We start from the raw sequence: 20,838 nt of genomic DNA on the forward strand, positions 1-20,838 counted from the left end.
CGGCGGCGAGGAAGGTGGTGGCGATGGCGGCGGAGGCGAGGACGGTGGCGGCGAGGGCGGTGGCGGCGAGGGCGGTGGTGGGGAGGGCGGCGGCGATGAGGGCGGCGGCGGTGAGGGCGGCGGCGAGGGCGGAGGAGGCGAGGGCGGCGGCGGTGAGGGTGGCGGCGAGGGCGGAGGAGGCGAAGGTGGCGGCGGTGAGGGTGGCGGCGAGGGAGGTGGAGGCGAGGGTGGTGGCGGTGAGGGCGGCGGTGGTGAGGGTGGAGGCGGCGGCGGTGAGGGCGGTGGGGGCGAGGGGGGCGGTGGGCTAGGCCTCGTCTCGCTCGATTGACCCGGAGCCGTCCGCGTCAAACACGGCCCAGATCGCGTCGACGGTGGAGCGCATCTGCTGCACGCGCGTGGGCGATGTGGAGAGGCCTACAGGAATTCCGAGACGGTTCCGAGAAGGCGCACGGGAGTCGAGCGCGCGGGCGGCGTGGGGGAGGCCGAGCGTCTTGACGAGCGCGCGAACCACCTCCTCCTTCTCGAGTGAGCCCGAGTTGTCCTCATCCCAGTAATTGTACCAGCCAAGCTTGTCGCGCGCCTTTAGGAGAGGTGGCCGAAGCTTCCGGGAAGGCTCCCAATGCCTGCACCGCCCCAACCTACCGCGCGCCATGTCCGGGATGGGGCCCTTGCCGCCGCCCGACGAGGCGAAGACCTGTCCACAGAAAAAGAAGGTGCTCCGCTCATGCCAGCCGCGCTGTCTCCGTTGCGATCCCGGCGAGGCGAGGCCTGCTGCACGAAAGCGACGAGGCCGGGCGCCTCTGCACGCTCGATGAAGCCCGACCGGTCCTACATAGGGAGGCTCCCAGAACGGGTGCGCGGAGAGGGCGACAGAGTGGAGGCAAAGACGGGGTCGGCGGCGAGGGCGGCGGGGGCGAGGGCGGCGGCGGAGACGGTGGTGACGAGGGCGGTGGCGAGGGCGGCGGCGGAGACGGTGGTGACGAGGGCGGCGGCGGCGAGGGCGGCGGCGAGGGCGGCGGGGAGGCTGGAGGCGAGGGCGAGAGCGGCGGCATGCCGGTTCGCCGGGCAAGAGAGGGGAGGGAGAGCGGTCCTTGTCCCACTGCTCCCACAGCCAATGCGACGGGTCGGCCAATGCGTCATCCAGCTTCGCGGCGTCGATCGGCAGCTGCGCCTGCAGCGAAGGTTCGGAGAACCGGTTCGGAGAAGAGCCCTGCCCACCAGCCTTCTCCGCATCGGCAGCGGCGCCTTGAGCGCCTCGATCAGCTCGTGCCTCGAGAGGCGCCCGTCCCCGTTGACGTCGACCACGCGCCACCAAGCCTGCAGGTCCGCCCGCAGGTCCGGCACGGCCAGCACCGACGAGATCGGCAGGCGCGTGAGCGGACAGTGCCTGCAGGAAGGTTCCGAGAAGGGTTCCGACGAGACGGTTCCGAGAAGGTTCCGAGAAGGTTCGGAGGAGCGGTCTTCCCTCAGCCCGACCGCGTGCAGGTGCGCCTCTCCGCCCGGAAAGGCGAATCTCGGCGAATCTCGGCGAATCTCGGCGAATCTCGGCGAATCTGGACCCGTTGCCGCTCCGCAGCCACTCCTGCGCCGCGCCGAGGTTGAAGAAGTGGTTGGAGACGCGCCGCCCGCCGGCGAGGAAGACACCCACCGGACCGCTCGCCAGCGGCTCGAAGCAGATCGGGCACTCGGCGTGCCGCAGTGCCTGGCCGTCCTGCCATGTGGGCGCCACCGGCGACGCGCCTGTCGCCGTGTCGAGCGGAGCAGTTGAAGCGACGGGCGCCCTCGGTGCTCGAAGAGAGCGCGATCGCATCGGCGATACGGGGAGTCCCATCGGGACGTCCGGCGGCGGCGTGGGCGGCGGCTCCTGCTGCGGCACCTCAACAACGAACGTCTGGCCCGCCTCCACGCCAACTGGGATCACCGTGGTGAACATCTGCCCGCCCGAGGTGGAGGGGAAGGTCACGGTCTGGCCGGGGGACATGCCCGCAGGGACACGCACAGCGAGCTTCATGCTCATCGCAGCCCGCGGACGCAGGCTTGTGCGCTGCTGCTGCTGCTGCTGCTGCTGCTGCTGCTCTGCAGCTGCTGCAGGAGAGGGGTGTGGTGCGCTAGCCGCGGGCGATGGACTCGACTCGGAAGCACATTGTTTTCTTTTCCCCGTTTTTTCTTTTTCCTCGCTCGAGCCAAAATGGTGGTGTGAGGCGCTGCGCTAGGCTCAGAGCGAGTTCGCGCTGCGCTAGGCTCAGACGGCGAGTTCGCGCTGCGCTAGGCTCCTCATGACGGCGAGCGAGTTCGCTGCGCTCTAGGCTCAGACGCGGCGAGTTCGCGCGGCGGTCTAGGCTCGCGATGGCGAATGCGCATTCAACCTACGGTAGAATTTCATTCACGACAAAAGGCGGTCGCACATGCATGTTTTTAGCCACTTGCGGTGAGCATCACGTGCTTCGGTGGCTCGCTCAAGCCAACATCGCCACCGCTGCATGCCTGAGGATTGTGCGCACCGGGGGGGTCTTTCTAGGTGCACAGTGCACGTCGCCCTGGTCGATTGTGCAAACTTCGGCGGGCGCGCAGGCGCGCCGCGACCACGCAGTCCTTGCCGCAGTGCATGAAGCCATCGATCGTCTTGCCGCAAGTTGAGCCCAGCCCCAGCGCGATGTACGCGCCGTACTGCGAGAGGTGCGCCAGTGCGCCCGAAGGGCCGAGTAGCGGCGCATTGACGACGAGGTCGCTGTCCAGAAACGTTGGAACCCATCCGAGCTCGATGGCGATGCGGCAGAGCTGAAATTTGGCAAAGGTGAGGGCGTAGCCATCGGCCGTAATGTCGTTGCCGTGCTCGTCTTTTCGGATCGGCAGCAGGTTCGCCGGCTCGCAGACCACGTCGACCGACCGGAGCTTGACGCACTCGTCAGTGAGCAGCGTGACGGCCCCGACGGTGACGTTGAAGCGGTGGGCGCTGCGGAAGAGATTGATCGTGAATGGCAGGGCCTCCAGCGTTGCGATGGTGAAGATGAAGCGCCGCCTCGGGCCGTCGGTGTGCAGTGCGCCTTGCACCGCCAGCTTCTGCATCACCTGCGTCAGGTTATTGCGCCCATAGAAGCCGCTCATGGTCGCTGCCAAGTGCTCCTGCAGCTCTCCAGCGTCGACCTTCTCGTGCCGATAGAAGGTATCCGCCCTCTTCCGATGCGGTCGCTTCCAGCCCTCTTTGACATAGCAGGACGTGCCCGCCACACCCGTGGCTTTGACGATGGGCTCGATGTGAATCTCGCAGGCCGCTTTATTGTCCTTCACCTCGAACGCCCCGCAGGTTGGGTCCATGGCGCACAGCTCTCTGCATCGGGTGAGTTCCACCCGTTCCGTCGCATAGCTTCCAGCCGCGTCACTCGCTGTGCGGCAGGCTCCCTGAAAGAACCGGAAGGCATTGCCGCTCGCAGCCGGCATCGGCTGAGGGACCTGCTGCGGCTGGATCTGCAGCTGCGGCTGCGGCTGCGGCTGCGGCTGCGACTGGATCTGCAGCTGCGGCTGCGGCTGCGACTGGATCTGCAGCTGCGGCTGCGGCTGCGGCTGGATCTGCGGCTGCGGCTGCTGCGTTTGTTGCGGCTGCAGCTGCTGCGGCTGCGGCTGGGCGCGAAGGGTTTCGAGCTCCGCCCGCAGCTTCCTGATCTCAGCACCGTGCTCCTCGAGCTGGACATTGTGCTGGGCTTCAAGCCTAGCCATGAGGCCGGCGTTGCCCCCAACCGCGTGCGATTTGCGGTGCGGCCCTTGATGCTCGCCAGCGTGCGCAAGGGCTGACGGCATGTGGCGTGCAGGCCGTACAGTCATACGGCGTTGGTGCGCTGGTGCAGGCCGTACAGTCATACGGCTTGGAGCCATGCCTGTAGAGAACATGCTGTGCAAGCCGGCGCCGATGGCAGCAGCAACGAGGTACTGGAGGATCCGAGCGACCACTGTAGGGCCGGACGAGTCGCGCATGGCTCCGGCGCGCACCGGCAGCACGCCGCGCTGCGCAGATCGGCGAGGCCTTGTGCAACGTGCGTGACGCCCATCCCAAAGGCGCTGTTGTGGCGGCGGCGCTTTATGCGTCGTTCGCTTCTGCTCCTGTTCGCGGGCGCGCCGCTGGCCTACGCGCCAGCCGCGCTGCAAGGCAAGGAGCTTTACGAGGCGCTCTATGCGACCGGCTGGGGCAAGGACACGCGCGTAAGCCAGGGCGCGAAGTTGCTGCACACCATCAGGAATATGAGACGGCAAGGTGCCGCCATCGATTCGGTGCTGGACGTGGGCTGCTCGCACGGCAATGTGGTCGCGGAGCTTTGGCAGTCGGGCATCGTGGCGTCTGGCGTGGACATTGCCCGTGGGGCCGCCGACTTGGCAACCTCGCTGCACAAGCCGCCACACGGCCGCGCGAGCTGCAACGGCGAGGGCAGGCCGTGCTTCCAGGCGGCCAGCGCCACAAGCCTGCCCTTTCGCGATGGCGCATTCGATGCGATTGCGAGCTCTGACGTCCTCGAGCACGTGGATCCGTCCGATGTGCGTGCGGCGACGGCCGAGTTTGCCCGCGTGGCGCGAAACTTTCTCGTCCTCAAGATTGCCAACCGTCCCGAAGGCAGCACGCTCTCGGGCTCGCGCGCGGGCGTCGGCAAATTTCAGGGGCGCACGTTTAAGGACGCGTTGCATCAGCAGGGCTACGCGGACCGATTACCGACGCAGCTGCACACGACCGTCAAGGGTAACGAGTTCTGGCACGAGGAATTCAGGCGGGTGGGCTTTGCGCTGAATCGGACAATACCCGATGCTTCGTGGGCATGCTGCGCCTACGTGCTCCACCGCATCGAGCCGTATCGTCCGTCGAAAGAGTGAACACGGCGGCGATTCTTTCGGTGGGGCGACACGGGGAAGCGGCATGCGCAGGGCGCCGCGCATGGTGCTGTCGCGCAGCCGGTACACTGTAAACTCAGCGGCGGCTCCGTCGCGCGCACAGTCCCACCGGACAGACTGCGCTGCGGACTGAGCTCATGAGAGGCGCGATGCTCACGGAAGGGACCGGACCCATGACGGTTATTGCACACCAGGCCTTTTTGCTGTGGTCGCATTGCCTGTGCAAAACACTGCACACGTACACTCTTGACGATCGGACTCGCACGGGTCCGCGCACACACACCGCCGCGCCGGCCGCCCACGCGGCGGGCTCACGGCATCAGGACCAGCTCGCACACACGGACTTCTTGGGGCTCCCTGTACACTGTAGCATTCGTCGTTCCCCGCGCACACGCGCCACACAGCCCACACATGCGCTCCCCGCTCCCGTTCCCCTGTGTCCCTGATCGTCCTTACAAGATCCTGCTCGTGCAGGTGGGGACCCTGTCCTTCTCCCACCCCTCGTTTGGCGTGTACGTTCTTTATTATTTATTAACGAACTTAAGAAGAAGAAGAAAAAACACGCGGCACGGCGCCTAGGAAGGCACCCACAAATCGCCAACAGCGATGGTGGGAAAACGGGCTGGTGCACGAGAGCTTGGCGCAGGTTCCCTGAGCTGCTCCGACGCGGTCGTGCTAGCGGCGGAGCGAGGCGAGGAGGAGGCGGTGCTGGAGTGGCTTCATGGCGGCGGGCGGGCCGACGCGACGTACGAGAGAGGCGGCGTGAGCGGCCAAACGCTGCTGATGGACGCCGCCCTTAGCGGCAACGAGCGGGTGGTCGAGTTGCTGCTGCGGCACGGGGCGAAGGTCAACCAGCAGAGCAGCAGCGGCCTCACCGCGCTGATGCTCGCCGCCTTCTTCAACCACCCCGCCGTCATGCGCCGCTTGCTGCGGGCGGGCGCTGACACGGCAGCGCGCAGTGCGAGAGGCCAGACAGCGCTGCAGCTGGCCAAGGAGCAGGGCTACACCGAGTGCGTCAAGGCCTTGTCGGAGGCGGCCTCGGAGGGCCGGGCAGGGGCGGGCGGCGCCACCTCGGGCGCGGCAGCGGCAGCGGCAGCGGTGGACGCGCCGCTGCTCGGACAGCGAGTCGAGCTCGGCGGCCTCTCTGCCCGCCCCGAGCTGAACGGGAAGCGGGGCGTGGCGCAGAGCTTCGAGGGCGGGCGGTACGCGGTGGTGCTCGAAGGCGGCGGCGAGAGCGTGCGGGTGCGGCCGGGCAATCTGTCTCCAGCGGTGTTGAGCGGTGGCGTGGCAGCCCCCGATGCGGTCGTGGCAGCGGTTGAGCGAGGCGAGGAGGAGGCGGTGCTAGCGTGGATTGACAGCGGCGGGCGGGCCGACGCGACGTACGAGAGATGCGAGGTGATACGCACGCTGCTGATGGTCGCCGCCCTGCTCGGCCACGAGCGGGTGGTCAAGCTGCTGCTGCAGCACGGCGCGGAGGTCAACCTGCAGAACAGCAACGGCGACACCGCGCTGATGGAAGCCGCCAGCGACGGCCACGAGCGGTTGGTCGACTTGCTGCTCCGGCACGGCGCGGATGTCAACCTGCGGGACAGCCTCGGCTACACCGCGCTGATGAACGCCGCCTTCTTCAACCACCCCGCCGTCGTGCGGCGCTTGCTGCGGGCGGGCGCAGACACGGCGACGCGCACCACGAGCGGCATGACGGCGCTGCATTGGGCCAAGGAGAAGGGCCACGCCGAGTGCGTCGAGGCCTTCAGGCAGCACGTCAAGGAGGCGGTGGCGGCGGGACGGCCCACGGCGACGGCAGCCGGTGGCGAAGGCGCAGGCGGCGCCTCCTCCGGCGGCGCTTCCTCGGCTGGATCGAGAGTCGCGAAGACGCTATCTCCAGCGGTGGCGGCGGGGCGGGCGTCGAGCGGTGTCGGGGCAGCAGCGGAACGTGGCGAGGAGGAGGCGGTGCTGGAGTGGCTTGACGGCGGCGGGCGGGCCGACGCGACGTACGAGAGAGGCGATGTGAGTGGCATCACGCTGCTGATGGGCGCCGCCCTGGCAGGCCACGAGCGGGTGGTCGAGCTGCTGCTCCGGCGCGGCGCTGAGGTCGACCTGCAGAGCGACTTCGGCGGCACCGCGCTGCTGCTCGCCGCCGGCCAAGGCCACGAGCGGGTGGTCGACTTGCTGATACGGCACGGCGCAGAGATCAACCTGCAGAACAGCGTCGGCCTCACTGCGCTGATGCACGCCGCCTTCCACGACCACCCCGCCGTCGTGCGGCGCTTGCTGCGGGCGGGCGCAGATGCTGCGGCGCGCAGTGCGAGCGGCAAGACGGCGCTTCAGTGCGCCAAGGAGAAAGGTCACGCCGAGTGCGTGCGCGCCCTCGAGGAGCACTCGTCGACCGCAGCAGAGGCTGAGGGGGAGACGGCGGTCGCAGAATCAGCCGAGCAGGCCGCGGCGGCCGCACGCGAGGCGGCAGCGGCGGCGGCGGCGGCAGAGGCGCGCGATGCTGCCGAGGCGGCGCTGCGCGAGGCGGTCGAGGCGTGCGAGCGAGGCGATGCCGATCTCGAGGCGCTCAGGGCGGCGATCAATGCGAACACCGAAATCGCCGACGGCTCCGAGGCGCTGCGGGCGGCGCGGCAGCTGCGCGACGAGCTGGCGGAGCGCAGGGCCCGCGAGGCCAGGGCGCTGAAGCGGCAGCGGCAGAAGGAGGAGAAGGCTGCGGCGAGGCAGGCGGAGGCGGCTGAGCGGGCGGCGGAGGAGGCGCGGGCGGCGGACGAGGCGCGGGCGGCTGACGAGGCGCGGGCGGCTGAGGCAGCTGCGGAGGCGCGGGCGGCGCGGGCGGCGGAGGAGGCGGAGGCGGCGTCGCGGGCAAGGGAGGAGGCAGAGGCGAGGGCAAGGGAGGAGGCAGAGGCGAGGGCAAGGGAGGAGGCGGCAAGGGAGAGGGAAGAAGCGAGGGAGAGGGCGGAAGCGGAGGCGGAGGCGGCGGCGGAGGCGGCGGCGGAGGCGGCGGCTGTAGAGGCGGCAGTGGCGGCCGTGGCGGCGGCGGAGGCTCAAGAGGCGGCGGCAGCGGAGGCGGCGGCAGCGGCGGCGGCAGCGGCAGCGTCGGCGGCGGCGAGCGTCGCCGCCCTCGCCGCCGCCGCCGCGCCGCCCGCCGCCGTCCCTCTCGACGAGCTCATCGCGGCGACCGACGGCTTTGCCGAGGCGCGCAAGGTGGGCGAGGGCGGTTTCGGGCGCGTCTACCGCGCCGACGCGCTGCCGTCGCTGCCGCGTGTCGCTTGCGGGTTCGCCGTCAAGACGGCGCTGGTCGGTGTCGGCGCGCAAGGCCTCGCCGAGCTGCAGAGCGAGGTGCGCACCCTCAGCGCGGCGTGCCACCCGTCCCTCCTCCCTCTGCTCGGCGTCTGCTTGGCACCGGCGAGAGCTTGCCTCGTCTACCCCCTCTGCCGCGGCGGCAGCCTCGAGGACCGCATCTACCGCACTCCAGCTGCACTGCAGCGGCTCCGCATGCTCGGCTTCGAGACGCCGCCTCCGCAGTTGTCGTCCCTCGAACGGCTCCGCGTGCTGCGCGACGCGGCGAGCGCGCTGCATTACCTGCACACGCTCTCGCCGATGATTCTTCACCGCGACGTGTCGGCGGGCAACATCCTGCTCGACGAGCGCGGCAATGGATTCCTCGCCGACGTGGGCCTCGCGCGCGCGGCGGAGGCGACGGCCGGGCAGGTCTCGCACCTGTCGACGCAGCGGATCTTTGGCAAGCCCGGCTACATGGACCCGATCATCATGCAGGACAACCAAGCGTCTCAGCTGACCGACGGCTATGCGCTCGGCATCACGCTGCTCGTCGCCCTGACCGGCCGCGGCGCCGTCGGCTTGCTCAACGCGTGCGACGATGCATTGGAGGAGCCCGACACGGCGGAGAGCATCGCGGCGGCCGACGCGGGCTGGTCGGCGGCGCAGGCAGAGGAGCTGGCGCGGCTCGTGGTTGGGCTGGCTCTCGTGAGGAAGAAGAGGCGGATGCCGCTCGCAGAGGCGCTGCCGCGGCTGGAGGCGCTGGCCGAGGCGGCGGAGGAGATGGCGGCATCGCCGCCACCGAGCCTCGCGGGGGCGCCGGCGGTGGCAGCCGAGGCGGACGCGGACGCGGAGCGCCAGTGCGACTTGTGCTGGTCAGCGCCGCGCTCGGTGCGCTTCGCTTGCGGCCACGCGCTGTACTGCGAGGCATGTGCGCCGCGCGTGCTGGAGCGCGACACCAACTGCCCGGCCTGCCGCCAGCCGGCGTTTCCCATCGCCGCAGTCGGAGCGCATGTTGCGGCGCAGACCACGTTCGTCCACCAGCCGCCTGCGCGCGCTGGGCCAGCCGCAGCCCGTAGCCCGCAACCCGCGGGCGGTCGCGGCGGGGCCGACATCGACGCCCACATCTCTCGGGCACGGCCGAGGCAGGCGGCAAGGGAGACGGCAGCTGTGAGGGAGAGGGAGGCAGCTGTCATGGCGGCTGCGGCGAGGGCGAGGGCAGTGGAGAGGCTGATGCAGCAGCAGCAGCAGCAGTCGCAGCAGTCGCAGCAGTCGCAGTCGCAGCAGCAGCAGCAGTCGCGCGGATGGCGTGGCGGGCGTGGCGGGCGTGGCGGCCGAGGCGGCCGAGGCGGCCGAGGCGGGCGTGGCGGACGCGGTGGGCGTGGCGGAAGTGTTGGGTGATTTTGGGCGTTGCCCGGTGGCACGCTGGCACAGCTCACATGCATGCTTATGCGTTGCATCCGTTTTTTGCTTTCGCGTTTCGGATTCGGTGTCTTGGGGGTCTCGTCTCATAAACTTCTCTCAAAAACACCGAGATGCGAGAGAAATACAGTAACCACCTTCGTACACAGGTTCTCACTCAGAGAATGCCCAGAAGCCCACTCACAGCTCACACAGCTCACGTAAGCACAGCATGGCACCCCCTCGAAGTTCCCTCCAACGCGCAAATTCCCTCTCCCAACTCTCAAAAACGACTCTCTGCCGTCGACTCGGTGGCACAACGATGCGTTCGGCTCGCTCGCGCCGCCACGTGTTGGAGTGAAATGGAGCTAGCCATTATTTATGTGCGAGTGTCGCTCACAATCCTTCGTTCGTTCGACTTCTAGGATTGCGAGCGAGGCTGCTTGCAATCCAACACTTGCAGAAAAGAAGGTTCAGCACCAGTGTGCGTGCCTCCGCTCAAAAACGAAGAATAGCGGTAAGCTGCGGTCCGACCGATCCGATGCCACCGACCGACTCGCGCTGACGGGAAGACGCGCACTTGGAGCACTTGGAGTGCAGTCGGTAACCTCACATCCAGGGCCGGGGAGCTCAGAAGCGCACCCAGCGGGCCGGATGATCGGCATCGGGTTACGGGCTAGAGAGCCCTAGCCCCGGGGGTGCGCGTTCGCAGGGCAAGGGCCGAAAGTAAGGGTGTTCAATTTTTCTCCCGGCGCCTGTGTCGAGCCCTTAAGCTGCCCACACACGACGCTCGACACGCCCCCCCCGGGGGGGGGCCTCGTAGGGTGTCACACGATGTAGAATAGGAGCAAGCTGCCGGCCAGGGCGAAGACGAGCGTGGTCGGGAATGCGAAGGCGAGGTGGCGGAAGAAGGTGAACTCGTAGCCGGTACGCGCGGCCTTCTCGGCGACGATGAGGTTGGCGATCGAGCCGACGAGCGTGAGGTTGCCGGCGACGGTGCTCGAGAAGGCCAGGATCACCCAGCCCGTCTCGACGACGATCGACGGATCGAGCTTCATCATCTGGCCCGAGAGGAGCATCACGGTGGGCACGTTGGAGCAGATGTTGGACAGGATGAGCACGAGGATGGCGAAGACGCAGACATCCTTCGGCGAGTCGAAGTCGAGGCCGACGCCCTTGATCGACTTCGCAAGGTCGAAGATCTCCTGCGGCAGCCCCGTGAGGCGCGAGCCCGCGATGACGACGAAGAGGCCACCGATCATCACGAGGAGCGGACCGTCCACGTAGCCGAGGATGACGGTCGGGTCGCGGCTGCGCGGCTGCAGGTAGGCCTCCGCGATTGCGAGCACGCCCGCGGCCGTCAGCGCCACCCACGCGATCGACGAGGTGAAGAGGAAGCCGACGAGCAGGCCGGACAGCACGACGTACACTCCGATGCGACGACGCGCATCGCGCTGGCCGACGAAGTGCGCCCGGATCGGGTCGGCGGTGCTGGTGGCCACCAGCGTGTCGACGAACGACTGCGCAGAACCTTGGCGACGTCCGAGCTGCGGGGGCAGAAGCCTTGCGGGGTCGAGTCCCCGCCGCTTCGATGGTAGAGGCCGTCGGGAGTGCATTCGGACTCGGTGGCTAAATCGGACGTGCACTCGGCGTTGGTGGGGAGCAGCAGACGATGAAGATTGGCGACCAGCCGGTTTTAAGGTCCCTCCGGCCAGTTTGGGGGGGCAAACCCAGCCCGCCCCCTAGAACCCCGGGTAAGGCCCAGGTGTGGCCTAGGGCATCAGAAGGGACCAAGAGGAGTCCAGTCTGAGCCATAGAGCCCATGTCTTTGCCCCCGAAGGTCGCGTTCAAATGCCCGGAACGGCCGTCTCAGTGGTGTCCGGCCGGCGCGATCACCGAGCTGTGACGCTCAGGGAAGACTGATGAGGTGCTGGTTTCTTTGCCCAGGCCTGGCCTTCCCCCCAGGCTGGATGGATCAGCTGAGCAAGGTTTGGGGAGAATCCCCCATTCAGATCTTCAGATATTTTGACGGATGACCGAAAATGGGCATGACGCGAGCGAGAGCACCTGCAGCGGCGCCTCGATCAAGATGCCGATCGCCATTGACCTTGCTCGAGCCGCGGCGGGGCCGTGAATGAAAGTGAAGCGTGTCAGGATCGGCTGCTCGGCTGTGAACTGACCTCGCTGTGAATGTGACCGCCGTCACAGACACTATTGTCCATGAATGGTAAGACTGAGAGTAGAGTAGAATCGGGTCGAGCGACCGGCCCAGTCGACCGTCCCCTAGGTAGGTAGGTGTCCCCTCCCCTCTGCAGAGCCCGCGAGACCTAAAGGATTCACGCCTCTCAATCCTGCCGTTGGGCTTCGAGTTGGAGCCCGGCACACCTCCGCCCTCACCTCTCCTGCCCGCCCGCCCCTCCAAACGTCCGCCCTCGAACCACCAGCCCACCGCTCCGCATCGTACGCCGCTCCGCGGACGATGGTCGACGTCACCTCCAAGGTGCAGATCATCGAGCACGTCAACAAGCCGCTCTCGCAGACCGTCTATGACACCAAGTGGGTGCCGTGCTCCGCGCGGTTCGTCTCGCTCGGCACCCCGGCTCGGCAGACGGGACTCATCCACGTGTACTCCCTCACGGCCGGCGACATCGAGCTGCAGGTGCCGCCGCCACGCCCACCCACCCGCCCCCCGCCGGCCAGCGCGCCCGAGCGCCGCGCCCTCGCCGGCCGCAGGCGGAGCTTGAGCGTCCAAAGGCGTTCAAGTGCGGGACGTTTGGCGCGTCGTCCATCGCGGAGCGCCATCTCGCGACCGGCGACTTTGCGGGCGGCGTCGCCCTCTGGGACCTCGAGCGGCTGCAAGAGCCTCTCATTGCGACGCAGGGCCACGAGGCCATCATCAACTGCATCGACGGGTGCGGCGGGCTGAAGGGCGCCGGGGCGCCCGAGATCGCGACGGGCGGGCGCGACGGCGCCGTCCACGTCTGGGACCCGCGCCAGCGGGACCGGCCGGTCGCGTCCATGCTGCCCGAGGAGGGTGCTCCGGCGCGCGGCTCCAGATGCGGAATATCTCCCCATATCTCCCCAGATCTCGAGGCCCAGCTGCGGGAAACGGAGGTCTGTACTCCGACTGGCGCTCGCGAGGGCGCGCATTCGGCCGTGCTCGGCTGTACTCACTGTACTCGCCGCCCTCGGATGCACGCGATGCTCCGAAAACACTGCACGGCGCCGTCTTGACTTTTGCCTTCGGTGTATCGACGCCGCGGCGCAGGTGCGAGACTGCTGGGCGGTCGCGTTCGGCGACGCGCACAGCGCGGACAGCCGAGTGGTGGCGGCCGGGTACGACGACGGCGACGTGAAGCTGCTCGACCTACTCGATACTGACTAACATAGACTAGTGTTGATCAGGTACGACAACGGCGACGTGAAGCTGCTCGACCTGGTCGCCGGCAAGCTGCGCTTCGAGACCAATGTGAGCAACGGCGTCTGCGGGGTCGAGTTTGACCGCAACGACATCGAGATGAACAAGCTGGTCGCGCGCGCCGCCCGCTGCCTCGGCGGTGGGCGAGAGAAAGCACCCGACGTGTATTTCTTTTTTTAGGCGCGCCGCGCGCACTCTCGTCCTGCCGCTGTGAACGGCGTCTCTTCACACCTGCCGCTGCGAACAGGCGCCGCGGCTCCTCTGTCGCTACGAGTGGGAGCGCGCGCGTCTCTTCACCGCACGCGGTGTGAGCAGGTCCTCACAAACAGACAACGCGTCGGCCCAGACCGCATGCACACAACACAGTCGAGAGAGTGGACAGACAGACCGCGATCGGCTAGTGGGCGAGAGAGGAGGAGCAGACAGACAGAGATCGACTAGTCGGACATGCAACGCAGGTCCTCACGACGCTCGAGTCGCGCTACCGCCTCTACGACATGCGGACGCACCACCCCGTGCACGGCTACTCCTTCCTCTCGCAGGCGCCGCCACGGAGGGAGAGGAGACCTCGGGCGGGGCACGCTGCGCAGCACACCGGGGCGACAGGACAGGGCACTCCGCACCGGGGCACACACCGCGGCAAACCGTAGACGCCGACACCCACCACAGGGTGGTTTCACTGTGACTTCCCGCCCAGAGTCAACTCCCCGCCGACGCACACGCCCCGAGAGCCGTCTCATGGCGTGATTGCGCCATCACTGTGCGCAAGCTGTTCACACCTGCCATCACCTGCCGCTGTGAACGGCGTCTCTTCACACCTGCCATCACTGTGCGCAAGTTGTTGTGCGGGCTCTCCAGCACGCCCACTCAACCCCGCGCTTGTACCACCGCCCCCCCCCCCGGCCCCGCCGCCTTGCCTGGCCGCTGTCTGGCCGTTGGGAGGCACTATTGCCGCCACCGAGGGAGAGTACAATGGTGGAGTCACCGAGAGCGGCTGCCGCCGCCGCCTCTTGCGCGGCGTCACATGCGTCGGACTCTCTCACGTCCGCAGGTGTGAAGAGACGCCGTTCACAGCGGCAGGTGTGAAGACTCTCTCACGTCCGCTCTTCTCTCGCAGGAGGCGCACCAGTCGACCGTCTGGGCGGCGCGCCACCTGCCGCAGAACCGCGACGTCTTCATGACGTGCGGCGGCAACGGCTCGCTCGAGCTGTGGAGGCACACACACACACACACACACACACACACACACACACACACACGCACGCACGCACGCACGCACACACACACACGCGCGCGCGCACACACACACATACGCACACACACACTCACGCGCACCGGGCCTTGCACTTTTGGTGCCGTGGGGCTCCTGCCCTTTAGACGTGGAGTCGCGAGGGTTGCCCCCCCCCTTCCCAAGTTAACCTCACCTCACCTGACCTTTAGGTACTCTTACCCCGCGCAGCGCTCGATCAAAGACAAGGACGGCCACGCCAAGGCGCGGACCCTTCCGAGACTCTTCCTAGACCCCCCCGTCCAAGACCCCCCCGAGTGGACGTCGCGGAGGAGCGGCGGCGGGGCGCCGCTCCTCTCCATCCTCTGACTCCGCCCTCCTGCCGTCCCTCGCCAAGGGCGTGCTCGGCACGGTGACGCAGCTGCAAAAGAAGAAATTCTCCACGCAGCCGATCGCCTCCTTCGACTGGCACGCCGACAAGGAGGGCCTCGCGGTGATGGGCGTGCTCGACCAAACGGTGCGCGTGCTGCTCTGCACAAAGCTGAACTTGGTGTGAGCCGGGCGGCGCCGGAGACCGGAGACCGTGCTCACGTAATTTTGTATTTGCATGGGCGAGGGGGGGGAGGGTCGCTGGGGGAACCCGCGTGGGAGTTCTCTGCTGCTTTGTGTGTTTCAACTGTGTCTGATAGCTGATAGGTTATTTCAGCGTTTCACGACGACCCTTTACGAAGCCACCCGTGCCACGACCGGGGGCGCGGGCGGGGCGCGAGTGCCGAGTCGCGAGAGTGTGCGGAGTGGGTCGGAGTGGCGAGTGGCGACATGAATGTCCCCGCCACAATCAACAGAATTACCTTTCTCTTTATCGTCACGGCACGTGGAGCACTTGGAGAGTGCGGTTGGTACTCACAACGAAAATCCAAGAGCGGGCGAGCAGCAGCCGGAGAGGGTTGTTTTGCGCGCCGGGCGCCGGGTCGACGGCGACATTGAAGTAGTGGAGCACCTCTCGCACGGCGGGAGGCACGTTGGCGCCGATCTCCTCCTCGGTGTGAGGAGTCGGCTCCCACGCAAAGATCTTGTCAAAGGAGATGTTTTGCCGGCGGTACGCCTCAATGAACCAGTCCTGGGAGGAGCCGCCCTTGCCTTTGGACCAGAGACTCGCGCCGAGATCAAAGAGCAGGAAGCGGCACGCCTTCCTTGCCGCCTCTGGAGGCTGGAGCTCGCACCGATGCGTCGGCAGCAGGTGCTGCTTGTGCTCGACAAAGTCCCACGTCGTGCGGTCCTTGCAGTACTGCAGCATAAAGTTGGGGTGACGCAGGAAGCCAGCAAGTGGCTCGATGGGCACGCGCGACACCTCCACGCCGGCGCAGCGGTCAAAGGCGCTGTGGTACGAGACGTCCGCCCACATGCCGAGCTTCGTGCCCGCTGCGGCCTCAAGGCGCGCGAGGCGAGAGAGGACAGCTCGGGACACGGCGCACACTTTGCTCGCTCCCCGGTGGCGAGCGCGCGCCAGGTCCATCCAATGGGCAATCGACATACGCGCCGCAGTCCCATTCAACGCGGTGCACCCGGGCCAGCCTCCATCTGGCAGTCTGCTCTGTCCCCTACGGTGCCGAGATGGGGCGAGTAGCGGCTAGGCCGCAGCCAGGATGGCAGCGGAGGCCCAGCGCTCATAGCGCGAGCCTGTGGCCACCATCCTGCGGACTCTCTGGGTGGAGTTGGGAGCTTCCATCGAGGACGCGCTCACCGTGCACTGAGATGTGTGCTTGGGTGTTGTCGCTGTTCACTTGAGCCGTTGAGCCAGGGTGCCTTGTGGGGCGAACTACGCGGGGGGAGAGAGGGGGACAGCTTTTGTGCAGATGCGCCAGATCTTATATATTACAGATCAAATAAAGAAAAAATAAGGCCGAAAAAGCCGCACAAGGCCGTGTGTTGATATGCGAATTGAGACGTCAAAACCGCCTTCCGCAGGATTTTTTGCAAGGTTGAGAGGGGAAGGGCGCATCGCACGCGGAGAGGGACTGGAGCACTTGGAGCACTTGAAGTGCAGTCATTGGACTGACTGACTACGACAACAACAACTCTGACTACAAGGCGGCCTTCCTTCCCTCTACCTGAGTGAGGGAGAGGGTGAACGGTGTAGAGGATGTACTCGAGTAGAGTGTAGAGCGCCGTAGAGCTGTAGAGCTGGAGAGCTGTAGAGCTGTAGAGCGCTGTAGAGCTCCGGTGATTTCACGCACTCTGGGAGATGAGAAATCCAAGAAACACACCCAGAAGGGCAGCCCGCCCGAAAAGGTTCGGAAATTCCGAGCGGACCAAGGAGAGGCTTGAGCTCCTCAAGCGGCAATTTTCGTCACTTCGGCCCTCCGCTGGGCGCTCCGCTACCATGCTGTGCCTACTCTCCGCCGCTGTGGGCGCTCCGGTGCCCTCAACGCAGCCTCCAGCCGAGAAGCTTCTGTCGACGCCTTCAACGAAGGGCGGCTGGTACCCGGTACCTCCTGCCCGCTCTCGTCTCCTTCCCTGCATGCCCACTCACACGGGTGGCCGCTGCTCCGTGCAGGGCAAATTGCTCATGGAGGCCGCCTCCGACGTCAAGGATGGCACGTATGTGCCGGGGAAGCGGCTCGACGAGATGGTTGAGGAGTCCAACGACACCGGCGCGTGGTACCCTGGCAAGCTCGTGCACGATGCAGTGGAGGACATGGAGAACGGCACATACGTGCCCGGCGCCGAGATCCACAAGATGGTGACCAAGAGCGAGGAGAATGGTTCCTGGTTTCCGGGTGCGCCCTCCACGCCACCGCCCTTCCCACCTCGCGCAACGCTGACGCTCCTTCCCGTTCGGCCGCCCTCTAGGAAAACACTTGGGCGAGGCGGTCGCCGCGGCCGCGGCCGAGTTTCACGCGGAGGAGTTCCCCGTGCCGGTCGGCATGCCAGAGGGCACGACGTGCAACGAGCTGCCGTCGTGGCTGCAGGACGCGATCAACGACGTTGTGCAGGGCGTCATCGCCGAGATCCCCAACCACAAGACGCTCTCGCACCTCCCCGTGGAGGCCAAGGTGCGCGTCGGGATGGTGGACGCGGAGGTGCGCAACCTGACGGTGCGCTCGCTCCAGATGTCGCGAATCACGATGGCGGAGTGCCGCTCGCCACGCGAGGGCCTCGCCAGCTTCGTTCCCAAGCTCCTCCCCGACGTTGTGCTGGTGCACGCCAAGGACGTCAACCTCACGCAGGGGCTGCAGTTCCAGACGCCGGGCTTCCTCGGCGGGCTCGGCTCGATCGGCGCCTCGGCCGTCAGCAACCTCACCGGCCACCTCAACCTGACCATCGTCAACGGCAAGAACGGCAACGCGACGCACGTGACCGGATGCGACGCGACCTTTGCCATGGGCGACACTTCCGTCGCCGGCCCGGCTGGCCTCAACCTCGACGTCGCGGCGGTCCCGCTGCCGCTGCCGATTGGGGCCATCCTGTGCTACGGCCCCGCGGCGCTGCTCGGGCCCGCCTCGGGCCTCGTCGGCGTCGAGCTGCAGGGCGCGGGCGTGCTAGCCGGCAAGACCCTCGACGAGGAGTTCAGCGGGCTGGTGGACATGCTCAACAAGTTCTTCAAAAAGTATAGCTGGTACGCCGGCAAGTACGCGGGCGAGGCGGCGGACGCCATCGCCGGCGGCCAGGCCACCCGCTCAGCGGAGAAGACTGGCAAAAAGGTGGAGGAGGAGGCGGAGGAAGCGGCGGAGGAGGCGGAGGAGGAGGCGGAGGAGGCGGTCGAGACGTGGTATCCCGGCAAGTACCTGAGCGAGGGCCTCGAGGACATGCACGAGGAGATGCACAGGCTCTCCGGGAAGCCCTCGTCGCCGCCTTCGCCGCCGCCGGGCAACTGCTGGGACGCGTGCGGCAGCAAGGGCGGCGCGTGCGACGAGTTTTGCGGCGAGGGCTATGCGTGCTGCCAGGGCGGCTTCGACGACCCGCACCCGTGCCCCAAGTCGCTGCCCACGGACCGCGACTACCACTTCTGCGTCCCCGCCGCGGCGGACGACGGCCACTGGTTCCCCGGCAAGCACCTGATGCAGGGGATGGAGGAGGTCAAGGAGGCGCTCACCTCGTCACCGCTTCCGCCCGCGCAGCCGCCGTCCCCGCCGCCGCCGCCGCCGCCGCTGCCCGCCAACTGCTGGAGCGCGTGCGGCGGCAAGGGCGGCGCCTGCGACGACTTCTGCGGCGAGGGCCAGGCGTGCTGCCAGAGCGGCTTCGGCGACCCGTGGCCCTGCCCCGAGTCGATGCCCGACTCGCTTGCAGCGCTCGACTTCCACTTCTGCGTCGCCGCAGCGCCGCCAATGCCGCCGTCGCCGCCCGCCTCGCCATCGGGCGGGTGGATCCTTGGGTAAGCGCTCGTTCCAACCCAGGGTTGTCTAATGGGTTCGTGCGCGGCGGTGCAGCGGTGCACCCCACACACGAGATGCTCGATCGTTTACGGCGGGTCAACATGTTCAGACACACTCTTAGAGTAGCCCTTTCGTCACGATGTCACGGAGGACACGCAGCACAGAAGAAAGAGACAGAGACAGACAGCATTAACAGTCCCAGCCGTAATATACTTAATAGATAATACTTAATAGATAATAGGGAGCGAGCGATATACACAGGTATGTGCGGACTGCTGTGTGACACTTGTGCGCGCGTGTTGTGTTTAGACACAGTGTTGTTTTGTGTGCTACGTCGGCTGAATTAGAGTATAGTACACCGAACGCGAACACCTGTGACACAACACGCACTCTCTCTCATCTCTCTCTCTCTCTCTCTCTCTCTCTCTCTCTCTCTCTCTCTCTCTCTCTCTCTCTCTCTCTCTCTCTCTCTCTCTGCGCGTACGCAGAACCCCCTCCGTAGCGACCGGCGGTCGCCCTCGCGATGCCGAACTGCAAATTCCTCAGCTATCGCACTCCGCCCGCCGCCTTCCGGAGCGCCGCGACCGCCTCGCTCGGCGCGTCGCGCAACACCTCGAGCCGCTCCTCGTCGACAAAGTCGACGCGGCCGCCCTCGACGTGCAGCACGAGGGCCGCAAGCATGCACTCGGCGCGGCATAGGCGCACGTACGGGTCGGACAGCTCGCCCAGCCCAAAGGTCTGGGTTGCGCCAAACTTGGCCACCCACGGCGCCGCGTCGGCTGCCGCCTGCAGCAGCGCGCCGAGCGGCTCGGCGGCGGTGGCGGCGGCGGCAACGGACGCGCGCAGGCGGTCCGCCTCGGCGCCAGTGAGGACGTAGTCGGGGTCGGCGGAGCGCGCCGCCAGCGCCCGCTCCGCGACAGCCGCCGGGTCGGGCGCCTGCGCCGATAGCAGCTCCTGGATCGCGTTGATGACGAGCGGCTCAATCGGCGGCCGATCCGGCCGCAGCGGGTCTTGCCGGCCGACGGGCGCCACACACGCCCTCGGAGGGTGCAGCACCCGCGGCGACGGGACGAGCGCCGCGAGGACGGACCATGCGGGCAGCATTGTGTGAGTCGTGATTTTTTCGAGCGGCACACCCCCCTCTCGCGAGGTACCCGGGTGGTGAGAGAGAGAGAGAGACTGCGGCGCAGACAGTGCTGCGGCGATGCATCCGGCTGCTGCGGCGAGTGGTGTGCTGCTCGCTGCAATGGCGAAGAACTCGTCTCGTCACACGCCAAGAGCTTACGCTCTGTCGAGACGTGAGGCGTATGCGCCCAGGAGGGGAGGGCGCATGCGTAACGACGCTGCTAGAGATGCCTTTCGGGGCCCAGAGATAAAACTTCTGATGCCATGCGTGACCTAGTAGTGTCCCCAGCTATGGGCGTGTCCACGTTGGAGCCAGGTGTGGTGTGGACGCGAGAATAGCTCCGCCGTTCATGGAGGCAACCGATGCGAGTCGACTGGTGTGTGTCGTCGTGGTTTCGTATCAAGAATTCTCTCTCTCTCTCTACCCGGGTGGTGTGTATTGTACTTGTTACGACAAAACATGACTTGTTACGTGAAAACCCGCTTGTGCGTCTTGGGTCCCGGGTTGTGTTTTTGTGTGAAAACCCGCTGGGACCCGGACGCCAGCACACACGGCTGATTTCATGGCGGGCCGCCTAGGCCCTGGGGCTGAGGGAGGGTGTAGAGGATGTAGAGTGTAGAGCGCTGTAGAGCTGTAGAGATGTAGAGCGCTCTGGAGCGCTGGAGCGCTGTAGAGCTCTACATCCGCCGCGTCGGCTGGCGGGCGGTACGGCCGCCGGCGGCCGCTGCACCCGCGCCTTCCCTCGCGGGCGCCGTCGCGCCGCGCGCGCCCAACTCTGCTGGCACACGGCACGCGTCGTCACACAGCCGCGGAGAATAGGCGGTGCAGCGCGCGAAGCGCGCGCGATCTCGTACTTTTAAGGCTGGATCCGGCCATTCCAAGGGTATACCTTTGAGAATCCCCAGCGTCCCACCCTCCTAGTCACACTCTCAATTTCTCGACTGGCCAACACGAAATGCTGCGATCGGGGTTGGCCCATTTCTTTTTTCCTTTCTTTTTTTGGGCCCTGTGGGCACCCTAATCAAGTGGGCGCTCGTCGCTTTACAGAACGAGAAACTGCGACGGTGTATCATTCACTTTATGCCACCGTTGCATATCCGGATATCCAACGGTGGCATAAAGTGAATGATACACCGTCGCA

General features: G+C 66.8%; 7 protein-coding genes across 7 annotated transcripts in view; 4 read left to right on the forward strand and 3 right to left on the reverse strand.

Annotated features, from left to right (window-relative positions):
- EMIHUDRAFT_226319 (hypothetical protein) overlaps positions 1 to 2,017 on the reverse strand; it is a gene marked incomplete at both ends in the record, with an annotated part of 3,017 nt that extends 1,000 nt beyond the window's left edge. The window contains 4 exons of the mRNA XM_005788913.1: positions 512 to 694; positions 778 to 828; positions 1,219 to 1,387; positions 1,560 to 2,017. Coding sequence (XP_005788970.1) covers positions 512 to 694; positions 778 to 828; positions 1,219 to 1,387; positions 1,560 to 2,017 — 861 coding nt within the window. The remainder of the gene's footprint in view (positions 1 to 511; positions 695 to 777; positions 829 to 1,218; positions 1,388 to 1,559) is intronic.
- A 2,057-nt stretch (positions 2,018 to 4,074) lies between these two features.
- Positions 4,075 to 4,854, forward strand: EMIHUDRAFT_226321 (hypothetical protein; the record flags this gene model as incomplete). The annotated part of the gene is made up of 1 exon (XM_005788914.1): positions 4,075 to 4,854. The coding sequence occupies one exon, from the start codon at positions 4,075 to 4,077 to the stop codon at positions 4,852 to 4,854; it is 780 nt and encodes a 259-aa protein (XP_005788971.1).
- Positions 4,855 to 8,031: 3,177 nt separating this feature from the next.
- Positions 8,032 to 8,742, forward strand: EMIHUDRAFT_70707 (hypothetical protein; the record flags this gene model as incomplete). Its single annotated transcript, XM_005788915.1, has 1 exon — positions 8,032 to 8,742. A coding segment is annotated over one exon (711 nt), but the record flags the coding sequence as incomplete, so codon positions are not given.
- Positions 8,743 to 10,376: 1,634 nt separating this feature from the next.
- On the reverse strand, positions 10,377 to 11,165 carry EMIHUDRAFT_226323 (hypothetical protein; the record flags this gene model as incomplete). Its single annotated transcript, XM_005788916.1, has 1 exon — positions 10,377 to 11,165. One exon carries the CDS (start codon positions 11,163 to 11,165, stop codon positions 10,377 to 10,379), a length of 789 nt encoding a protein of 262 aa, XP_005788973.1.
- Positions 11,166 to 12,028: 863 nt separating this feature from the next.
- Positions 12,029 to 14,896, forward strand: EMIHUDRAFT_423297 (hypothetical protein; the record flags this gene model as incomplete). Its single annotated transcript, XM_005788917.1, has 8 exons — positions 12,029 to 12,208; positions 12,283 to 12,558; positions 12,818 to 12,885; positions 12,955 to 13,078; positions 13,426 to 13,509; positions 14,085 to 14,182; positions 14,408 to 14,495; positions 14,593 to 14,896. The coding sequence occupies 8 exons, from the start codon at positions 12,029 to 12,031 to the stop codon at positions 14,749 to 14,751; spliced, it is 1,077 nt and encodes a 358-aa protein (XP_005788974.1). The 3' UTR covers positions 14,752 to 14,896.
- Positions 14,897 to 16,517: 1,621 nt separating this feature from the next.
- EMIHUDRAFT_440575 (hypothetical protein) lies at positions 16,518 to 18,932 on the forward strand. The gene is made up of 2 exons (XM_005788918.1): positions 16,518 to 16,975; positions 17,049 to 18,932. Exons 1-2 carry the CDS (start codon positions 16,579 to 16,581, stop codon positions 18,572 to 18,574), a joined length of 1,923 nt encoding a protein of 640 aa, XP_005788975.1. The 5' UTR covers positions 16,518 to 16,578; the 3' UTR covers positions 18,575 to 18,932.
- Positions 18,933 to 19,117: 185 nt separating this feature from the next.
- EMIHUDRAFT_110197 (hypothetical protein) lies at positions 19,118 to 19,675 on the reverse strand (the record flags this gene model as incomplete). Its single annotated transcript, XM_005788919.1, has 1 exon — positions 19,118 to 19,675. The coding sequence occupies one exon, from the start codon at positions 19,673 to 19,675 to the stop codon at positions 19,118 to 19,120; it is 558 nt and encodes a 185-aa protein (XP_005788976.1).
- Between the last annotated feature and the right edge of the window lie 1,163 nt (positions 19,676 to 20,838).

The sequence above is a fragment of the Emiliania huxleyi genome (genome assembly GCF_000372725.1).
Source record: "Emiliania huxleyi CCMP1516 chromosome Unknown EMIHUscaffold_131, whole genome shotgun sequence".
NCBI lineage: Eukaryota > Haptophyta > Isochrysidales > Noelaerhabdaceae > Emiliania > Emiliania huxleyi.

Coding starts and splice junctions, on each gene's coding strand:
- EMIHUDRAFT_440575 (XM_005788918.1), top strand. CDS start 16,579: ATGCTGTGCCTACTCTCCGCCGCTGTGGGCGCTCCGGTGCCCTCAACG. Junction 16,976..17,048: donor GAATGGTTCCTGGTTTCCGG/GTGCGCCCTCCA, acceptor GCCGCCCTCTAG/GAAAACACTTGGGCGAGGCG.